We start from the raw sequence: 9971 nt of genomic DNA on the forward strand, positions 1-9971 counted from the left end.
AAATTTAGTCTCATAAAAGAAAAAAGAAGATATAATCGATTAAATACTGCAAAATGGTTTTTATTTCGACAAATTTTTGTCGGCATTTATCTGTTTATTGTCGGTAATTGTCGTTTGTTTACGGTTGTCGTCGGTTGTTGACACTTGTTGTTGGTAATTAGTTCAACTCCAGTCCTATTCCTAACTAAATGAATCATCAGGTATTATCATTAGATCACCTAAAACAACTTGGGGACATTGTTGACAAAACATTACATTGTTGACAAAACATTCTATTTGAGAATAACTTAAATGTCTAGATTTACGACGAATATTTAGGTGTTCATCATACAGTCATACTACACAAGATCACAAACACTCTGAAACAAACACGGCCTTATTTTGTGAGGGAATTTTTCTTTTATCAAGTGGAAAAAAAACACACAGGAATATGTTCAGGGGGGAAGAATTCCAATATGCATCTACAGGGGGGGATAGTCGTTAATGATTAGCCAAATGTAAACAAGAGACAGTCAAATATCAACAAGGCCGGCAAAAATACACGGAAAGAAGCTGAACAAACCGTTTCATTTTCATATGAAATAAATATTGAGAATAAGGAAGTGTTGGGGTGGTTAGATCTCAATTAGAAAGTCGATTTCAATGGTTTTTAATATGTCGTGAAATTATCTTTGCACAAAAGGCCGGATACATCATACATGGATGATTTAGATGGGCCTGTTTTGGAGGAGAATGAAGCAACCCAGATCTTTTACGCTAAATATAAGCTTAAGGAAAAACTTGGAGCGTGAGTATTGTTCAAAATGTCCTTGTGTTTGTCTTAAGCTGAGATAGATTTGTTGCAGGTCTTGAATATTTAATCGTGGCAAAAAAAAACAAAAATTTATAATTGCTGAAGATCACTTGATTATTATATTATTGCCGTGTTTTATTCTGTGTTTTGCATCTATAGCAAACATAAAGTTTCAAACTTGTAGTCTTTTCAAATATTGGTCAATAAAAACAGTAATAATAAAAGCACAAATGTGCTACTTGAAGATACAGATCAGTCTACTACATATTTACATAAATACCACATAACTGATTGTCACTTTGACTTCAAATCTAATCTATTTAACTTATGTTACTACATCTAAAGTTTTTAGAAGACTAAGTTTGCAATTCTTATGTTGTCATATATATGTTATTTAGAATGTCCCACATTCTCATAATTTTGAGGTATTATGTTGTCACAATAGCTATCAGCAGGTGTGTGATGTGTTGATTCATTCATTGATAGCGGCCTGTCGAGTGTTGTGAGGAAATGTGTAGACAAAGCGACTGGTCAGGAGTATGCTGTGAAAATTGTCGATAAGTTGGGTGATCATGGTGATGCAGATATTGGAAAAGTAACCAAAAATGAGGCGGATATTTTGGCAGCACTTTCTGGACATAAAAATATTAGTAAGCTGAAGTTGAAATACTGCATGCTTCCAATGAGCAGTCAGGGCATTTTACAGGAAGCTTATCAACTAGAGTAAAGTGTCAATATTGATCAGGCTCTTGTGCATGCAAGGCACTACTGACACAACACAACAGAAACATAACCTATTACCACACTCACAGTGTATAAAGAAGGTTTGAATGTAATAACTATGACTATGGCATACAAATTAGCCTGCATAACATATATATAACAGGGCTATATTGCGAGAAACAAGATTGTTATATGACAGCAAATGCAGTTACACTTTTAATGAAAAGGATTTTTTAAGCCTTTCACTGTGACAGAAGGGCCCATTTTATAAGAAAACTAGGTTGACTACTGGGGCAAGCACGTGCAGGGTACTGGGGCAGTAGAGGAGGACCTACTCTACTGGGGGTAAATACCCAGTAGTTATAATAATTAGAAAATGCCCTGAATTGAGCAGGACCAAATGAGTTCAAAAATGTACACAACTTCATGGATTGACCCCATTTTCCAATATTTTTTGCAGTATCGCTTGTTGATTTTTTTGAGTCGCCGACATACTTTTTCCTTATTTTTGAGCTGTAAGTATTAGTGCATACTTGTAGTAGAGTCAAATGTTAATTTTGAATATAGAGATGCAAACTAATTTTTATCACCAATTTTATGAAGTGCTGTTGGAGGAGAACTCTTTGATCAACTGACCAAGGATGTAACATTCTCGGAGAAAAGAGCAAGGTTATTTTCCCCCCTTTATTTCAAGGAAAATTAATACTAGCTGGTACTTCATATAGGCGCAGATGTAGTAGACCATGCCTGTCACCTTGTCATATTAAACAGCATATTCTAGCAGTAACATTTGTGTACTTTTGCATGGTGAACTAATAACTTAAAACATCAATTTGTAGAAACACCACATCTATTTGTTACATGCAGAGCTTTAAATTGTGTTCTGTTAAACTGGGCCTTCATCAGTGCAAAATTGTAGTACATAGTCATGTCTATATACATATTTTGACAGGCAAGCCATAACACCTTGCATTTGTGTTATGGACGGTTAAATTATAGCACAATAATCTCCAGCATATAATCAACTAACACATATATACATTTCAGCTAAATAATCTATTTGGCTTTATATTCCATTCATGTTTATTTGGTTATTTATAGGAAAGTTATGTATGAAATTTTAACTGCTGTCCAGTACATGCATTCAAAAAGCATTGTTCATAGAGATTTAAAGGTATATATTTAGCCAGTACAATTTTGCAGAAATGTATATATTATCAGAAAAATAGTCATAATTTCAAACCTATTTTTAATAGCCTGAAAATATTCTTCTCAATGACAAAATGATGATAAAATTATCAGACTTTGGGTTTGCTAAAAAGTTGGAAGCTGGTGAAACACTCACAGGTTTGTTCTGCCAATATTGCACTTTCCAATTTTTACATCAAGAAATATTTGGTTGAAAAATTATATGAATTAGGATGAAAAGGATTTTCCTTTTACATTACATCCAGATCTATGTGGTACTCTGGGTTACCTCTCTCCTGAAGTGCTTCGCACTAATTTATATGATGATCATCCTGGATATGGGTTTAAAGTTGATCTGTAAGTAAAAACTCCCTCTCCTTGCACAAACCGGATGCATTGCAAACAAATATGTGTTTTTATGCAATCTCTTTGCTGTATAGGTATTTGTAATATTTCAAAAATTCATTTGTCTTGTTTTAATAATTTCACTTTATACATACATTTTCATGCATTATAAACTTATTACACTTTTTTCACTACATTTTTAGTTGGGCATGTGGTGTTATTTTGTATACTTTGTGAGTATTAAGCAAATAATATGCATTTTTCAAAGGGATGTTATTCTCTGTTTACATTATTTCTCACCTTTTTTTTTGTGTTTCTGTTCCACTGTTTCAGCTGATAAATTCTTCACCATAGCTTTTAGTCTTTTGTTTACGTAACCAAGTCATAATTTATAAATGATACTCATTAGCATAAAATATATAATTATTAATAATAATTATTTATAGTTTTCGTTAATATACAATATAGTCAATAATAATAAGTTTGATCCGAATCGATCCCTTAAAAGTAAAAATACTGCACAGGAAAACGAAAAACAACTACTTATACAATTGAACCCAGACAAAATGTTTTCAAAACCTTTTTATTTGCAAAATGTCCGTATTTTGTCGAAAGTCGGAAATTATATGCAAGTTTACTTAAATTCATGTATTTCTATGAGCTATTTGGTTTAAAGCGTCTATTTAGCATGTCAATGAAATGTTCATGCTTCTATGATTTTATATTAGGCTAGAGTTGTTGCTTGCCAGTCAGGTTGATTGTTTTTGTCGCTGCATAATATTTCAGATTGTCTGGATGTCCGCCATTTTGGCATCGAAGGCAAGCCGTGTTGATTCGTTCGATAATAGAATGTCGCTATCAGTTCAGCGGTGCAGAATGGGCCGACATTTCCGATTCTGCAAAAGACTTGGTAAATAACTAAGATATTCCTTATTTATTTTATCCTCATGAAACATCCGCAGGCTGTGGATGTTTCTCGGAAGGTTGGACATGTTTGTAATATGTCTGTTGTTTTCGGCAGATTTCAAAACTTCTTGTTTCTGAACCAGAAGAAAGATATTCCGCTGACGACTGTCTTAAACATCCTTGGCTGGAGGGTGTTCAAGTAAAACTATATTTTTTTTAAATTATTATAATCATTACGTTTTTGCTATAAGCATTACTCCTTTTCAGAGCGGGGTGAAATTTTCAGCATTTTCCCGCCAAAATATTCGTGTACTCCTGAGCATTACTTGTTTTTGTATAGATTTCAAGACCTGTGGCTTTTGTCGGGAGAACTAAACTTCGGGTATGTAAAATTATGTGCAAATTATGAGTAAAAACCTTATATAAATATTTTTCATTATGTCTCACTTTAATTAGCTTACAACTGCAATTTGAAGTAAACACGTGATTTTGAAATTTTCGCGGGAAAAATAACTAGTTTTTATATCCTCGTGCAACTCGGAACAGGCCCCAAGGGTTATACTCTTTCTATGACTAGGGCTATTATGCATAGTGAAACCACCTATTCGCCCAAAACGATACAATCAAATATGATGCGATTGTCATTTCAGGGAGTTTTGATCGCCGTTCGGACGTGCCTTGCCTTGCGTCAAATGGTCCTTGACAAACAACTAATCACGGTCGAAATGGCAAAGACTGCTCCGTACAAAGTGAAAACTTTCAGAAAGCTCATTGATGGATGCGCTTTCAGAATATACGGTCATTGGGTTCAGCGGAAACGTGACGATATTCAAAACAGAGGCGCGTTGTTTGAGAACCATCCTAAAATGCAAGTTCGCAATGGCGCTAATATTACCAGGACTAGTAGCCGAGTAGATAGCAATTTTGTTTACAGCTTTACTCACAGGTGACCAATGTTGTGGTGTATATATTGAAGACAAGTCCTGCACGGAATAGTTTTTTTTACTGCAAATCATCTCGGTACTACAAATTTGCCATTTCCAGTGGCGTCAACTGCCTTTCTTAAATCTGGTATCAGTCTCACAGTAACCTGTTACCCAACCGTGACATGCACTATAAGAGTTTGCAGGAAATTTCATTCCAGTCACACTTATATAGGCTGCGCTCAGACCCGGCACTGGTGCCCATCGCTTTGTTGAACATGACGCTGTAGGTACATTATGTATTTACGCGACGCTTCCAAATAAAATTGGGCATGGTACCCAAGAACGGGCACTATTTCAAAGGCACTGTGCTTAACATGTTTTGAACCAGTTTGACTTTGGGCACCGTTGCCGGGCACTCAGCCTGAACGCAGCCTTATTGTACGTATTCTTTATTATTACCGCCATAAAACTAATTTAAGAACACTGAGAGCCTGTGAAATATATGACCAGTGGTATGTTCTGAATGCAATACTTCATTTCTGCAGGGTTTATATATAGTGAACGAGATACAAAATCTGTGGTAATTCAACTTATACGTAAATTTCTTGGTCAACCGCCTGTTCGATCCTAGTAGGCAAAAATAAGATAGATGTGCATGCGCAAATGACAACTGATCAAGGTCCCTTGAGTACTAAATTATAAATCAGGCTTTGTCATGTAGTGCCTTTCCATATGTTAATATTTGCTACGATTGCAAGGATATATTTATATTGAAGTATTTTCGTCGCCCAGACTTGCCCTCATTTTTTACTGGCTGTGATGTAAAGACTCGGTACTTTACAAGTGACACTGCCATCATCTTCTGTGATAACATAATCTTGCACCTCTTTTTTATTCAAGATTTCAAAACTATGACCTCTTGAAGCTTCGTACCAGGGTTTAAATTCTTCTAACGTTTCAAACCGTTTTACGTGCAAATCCTTCTTGATCACGACATCGGTGAAGAGCCCACTATCTTGAAATAACTTCAGATATCCGTCATACGTTAACATATGAGGCCCGAAAATACTCTTTTCAACACCCACAGGTTTCTCTCCACACAATATGGCAAGCTTTCGCCCCGGTTTTAGAGAGCGATGTGCTTTTTCTAAGTAAACTTTCTTCTCGTCATCGGAAACCCAGTGAAATGAATTCGTGCCCATATGAACATCGTAAAACGCTTCACTTTCGTGCGGAAATCCTGTGGCTGCGCTCCCAACATGGAACTGAAGATTACGGACGTCTTTGAAGTTTTCTGCAGCGATTTGGATTCTCGAGGCATCCGGATCGATGCCTGTAACTGAACCGTCGGGGCCCACAATATCAGCGATATATTTTGTGACTTTCCCAGTACCACAACCAATGTCGAGCACTTTGTCTCCTAGGGATATGCCTATTCTGTTGACAAATTGACATCCGGCATTAAATTGCATTTTACTCAATTCATCATACGCTTGAGCATTGAAGTCCATCTTGTATTGATAGCGTTGCAAAACACTGAATCCTCTTTTATATAGCAATAATCCTTGAGTCGATGAACTGTGCTTGTGTGTCTGATATAAGGTATCAGGTTTCGTATTTGCTATTTTTTAACCGTAGCTAGACTTGCCGCTTTTACCGGAGTGTGTATTTGCTAACGTAAAACGAGCAGAGAACATGACACCCATGCCCATGGGTTGGTTTGCCCAGTCAGTGTCAACCGAATCAAGTTTTGATATTCCCTACCGTTGCCCTTACATTCCTCAGATTTCCTGAAAGTTTCAAAACCTCAAAACCAGTCTCCACTCGATAATTTTTCAAGATGGCGGACGTGAGGGAGCAAGAAAATATAGCTCAAGAAAACATACTCCCTCAAAGCACATCGTTTGCATCGGTTATTCCAATGATGGAGCAACTGAGGCGACAGAAAGGCCCGGTAGATATTTTCCCAGGGCTTCCTCAGTCTCCAAGACCTCCACAGCAAATAAAAATTGAACGTATTATGGAAAGTTGTGTTTTTAAATCTACTTTGGCCGGTGTCCTGGGTACGTGCATGCATATTTAGTTCACTTATTTGTTTTCTGATACTGTAGTGAGACATGTAATGCAATGTGGATATTCATATTATAATATTGTTTATAAAATACTAATAAATATTTCTGCCGGCGGGGGAGCAATGTTTTAAGAATATAAAATAGGATTATTGAAAGATGAAAATTTGAAGAGGAAGATAATGTGTTTGAGGGGGACATATTTTTTAACATTTTACGGGGGGGGGGGCATGCCTGTCCAGGCTCCTCTCATCTTTAGGTTTGCAAAAATAATATTTTAATTAAAAAATCACCATATTTTAATAAGGAAGTGACCATCTTTAGTGATTTACAAATATATTCTTGGACATTTCCAACTGCTGACTGCTGAGTTGAAAAATACGCAACATTACCATAATATCTAGACAACATAATCCAGTGAGGTTTTTAAGGAGGGGGGGTAGCAGCATCCCATTTTTTTTTGGGGGGGGGTTGTCATTGAGAATAATTAAGATTGAAGTGATGCAAAATTCTGGTGCAACAAACATTAAACTTCAGTAATGTGATCATTTAAAAAAATGCCATTGATTGAGTAATTAGAAACCTATATTCACACAGAATAGTTTGCTGTAGGTACATTATGTACTATTTCAGGTTATTTGCTCGGGGGAGGTTTTGGTATATTCACAGCTGGTTTGGACACATCAATGCCCACTAGTATTTCAGGACAAGTCGATACTTCTGCCAGAGCAACCTTACGTGAAATGGGGCAAAGGGCCTCATCTTATGGCAAGAATTTTGGTGTTGTGGGTGCAATGTTTTCTGGAACAGAATGTGTGGTTGAATCGGTAAGATGGATGGTGACATTAAAGGATTTAATTACTCAATTAATAATGTAATAAGGCTGTCTTACAAAATACATTCATTTAATCAAACACTTGTAGTTAATATGAAAAATGTACTTGGTAACTTTTTATACCTGTAGGATTAAATTGTCCATACATGAAGTACATGTCTGAGATAAAATGTACTTTTGAAGTACTTCATTTTGAAAGAATCTAATGCATCCTGAAGGCTAATTCTGACAACAGTGGTGGGTGGTAAAGGCAGAAACATTTGGATTTGTAATAAGAAAGGGAAGGGGATGTGATATAGTGGAATTGTAAGAATGATAAAAATGAAATAAATGCTACAAATGGCAGTGAGGTCAAGATGGTCTATAATTTTCGAGATAATTTGTTGTTTTCAGCTGCTCATCTCTATAAAACAATACTTCAACTCAAAATCATAATATCATTGTTCAAAATTTAATGAAAAAGCGGGAAGATAGACGTGTTATATGAAAAATATGAGGATATATATTTTTCTAACAGGTGGATTTTGTTCTGATTTAGTATCGTGGTAAGAGTGATTGGAAAAATGGAACATTATCAGGGTGTATAACAGGTGGAGCTATAGGTCTCAGAGGTTCGTATCTAAACCGATATCATTAACGGATCAAAAAGCTAAACACAACTCACACCGCCCATACCGAATATGGTTATTTGCTGCCTTAAACAAATACAAATTTCTACAACAAAAAGCAATACGAATTTTTACTAGGTCCATGTTTCCAAACTGCTTTTGAGTTCAGATGTGTTTGACCTGCGATACGTTAAATAGTCATGCTTAAGTGTTACCACCTGCTTGATTTTTCCGGTTTACCTCCCTGTATCCCTATATATCCCTATATTACCTCAATATAGCTTGTAGAGTATGAGGGAAAACATACAAGACTACTTATTTTCTTGCAGCTGGTGGAAAGGCTGCATTGTTTGGTTGTGCTGGATTTGCAGCATTCTCGACTGCTATTGATTATTATCTCAGGTGACATATGTTTCCAAAACGTCTCGAAGAGTTGTGGTCAATTCAGGTACGCATCACATGAAAATGGCTGCGCCTGGTCGATGTTGAAGATCAGTACTGAATAAAGCTATACCAGATATTAAACTAATACTACTGGGTGTCCCAGAAAAAAGTACTCCGGTTTGATTCATAATAGCTTCTAAACTAGCTAAGCTATTAAACTGAAATAACTTTCACTAGATAGAGGAAAGACCAACTTAGATTTTGATACATTACAGTTGTATTTTACTTTAAAATTTACGGAGATATCAATGTTCAAAATTGGTAGCATATTTCTGGAGGTGTCTAAATTATGCAAAAAACGCCGTATCAAATGTTAATCAATATAATTTAGACACATCCAGAAATATGCTACCAATTTTGAACATTGATATCTCCGTAAATTTTAAAGTAAAATACAACTGTAATATATCAAAATCTAAGTTAGTCTTCCATCTATCTAGTGAAAGTTATGTCAGTTTAATAGCTTAGCTAGTTTAGAAGCTATTAATAATCAAACCGGAGTACTTTTTTCTGGGACACCCGGTAGTTATTCAGAATATTTTTCTTGCTGCATATCACATATGCCAAGCAATCAATTGTTCTTCAAACACTTGTTGAGACATATTAAACAGGTCGAAAAATTTCTAAAAGTTTCGTTAAACTTTTACTATTTATTTTGTTAAAAAATAACTTCTTTTTGATACCTGCCTTGTCGTTAAACAAATAGCTTAAAAAGCATTTTTGCAGGAGTAGAATAAACATACTGCAAAAAGGAGTTAAGCTATAGTAGGGCAGTTTATTTTGAGTATGCATACTATTCAGAGTTGAATAGTATCATATGAGGAGCTTTGCAGTTGGAGCCTAGATACCATGAAGGAGAACAGCTCAATATCACAGTGAGATGAAGGTAAGAAGTTAAATTTCTAGCTTATTAAAGGGAGATTATAAGAGAAAAAGGCAGTTTGCTGAAGAGATAACATATCAAAAATTTAATAAATATTTAAAAATGCACACACTACTGCACTGTAATCGATACTTATTTGCTGTATCATGAGTATCTTCTGAATATCTACTATTAATTCCATTGCTATAAATTCATGCCTTATGAATGCTATAAATTCATGCCTTATGAAGTTTGCATTTTATATTTCAATT

General features: G+C 35.5%; 3 protein-coding genes across 3 annotated transcripts; 2 read left to right on the forward strand and 1 right to left on the reverse strand.

The window, feature by feature from the left end:
* The first annotated feature begins 475 nt into the window (after positions 1-475).
* On the forward strand, positions 476-5672 carry LOC114524037 (phosphorylase b kinase gamma catalytic chain, skeletal muscle/heart isoform-like). Its single transcript, XM_028545148.1, has 12 exons — positions 476-787; positions 1280-1443; positions 1977-2031; positions 2120-2185; positions 2618-2690; positions 2773-2863; positions 2971-3061; positions 3253-3282; positions 3836-3959; positions 4071-4154; positions 4296-4337; positions 4606-5672. Exons 1-12 carry the CDS (start codon positions 699-701, stop codon positions 4903-4905), a joined length of 1209 nt encoding a protein of 402 aa, XP_028400949.1. The 5' UTR covers positions 476-698; the 3' UTR covers positions 4906-5672.
* Positions 5673-5681: 9 nt separating this feature from the next.
* Positions 5682-6392, reverse strand: LOC114523917 (demethylmenaquinone methyltransferase-like). Its single transcript, XM_028544979.1, has one exon. The coding sequence runs from the start codon at positions 6390-6392 to the stop codon at positions 5682-5684; it is 711 nt and encodes a 236-aa protein (XP_028400780.1).
* A 329-nt stretch (positions 6393-6721) lies between these two features.
* LOC114524079 (mitochondrial import inner membrane translocase subunit Tim22-like) lies at positions 6722-8970 on the forward strand. Its single transcript, XM_028545195.1, has 4 exons — positions 6722-6944; positions 7584-7777; positions 8324-8396; positions 8723-8970. The coding sequence occupies exons 1-4, from the start codon at positions 6722-6724 to the stop codon at positions 8797-8799; spliced, it is 567 nt and encodes a 188-aa protein (XP_028400996.1). The 3' UTR covers positions 8800-8970.
* Positions 8971-9971: the final 1001 nt, after the last annotated feature.

The sequence above is a fragment of the Dendronephthya gigantea genome, unplaced genomic scaffold (assembly GCF_004324835.1).
Source record: "Dendronephthya gigantea isolate DGI-Jeju-01 unplaced genomic scaffold, DenGig_1.0 000029F, whole genome shotgun sequence".
NCBI lineage: Eukaryota > Metazoa > Cnidaria > Anthozoa > Malacalcyonacea > Nephtheidae > Dendronephthya > Dendronephthya gigantea.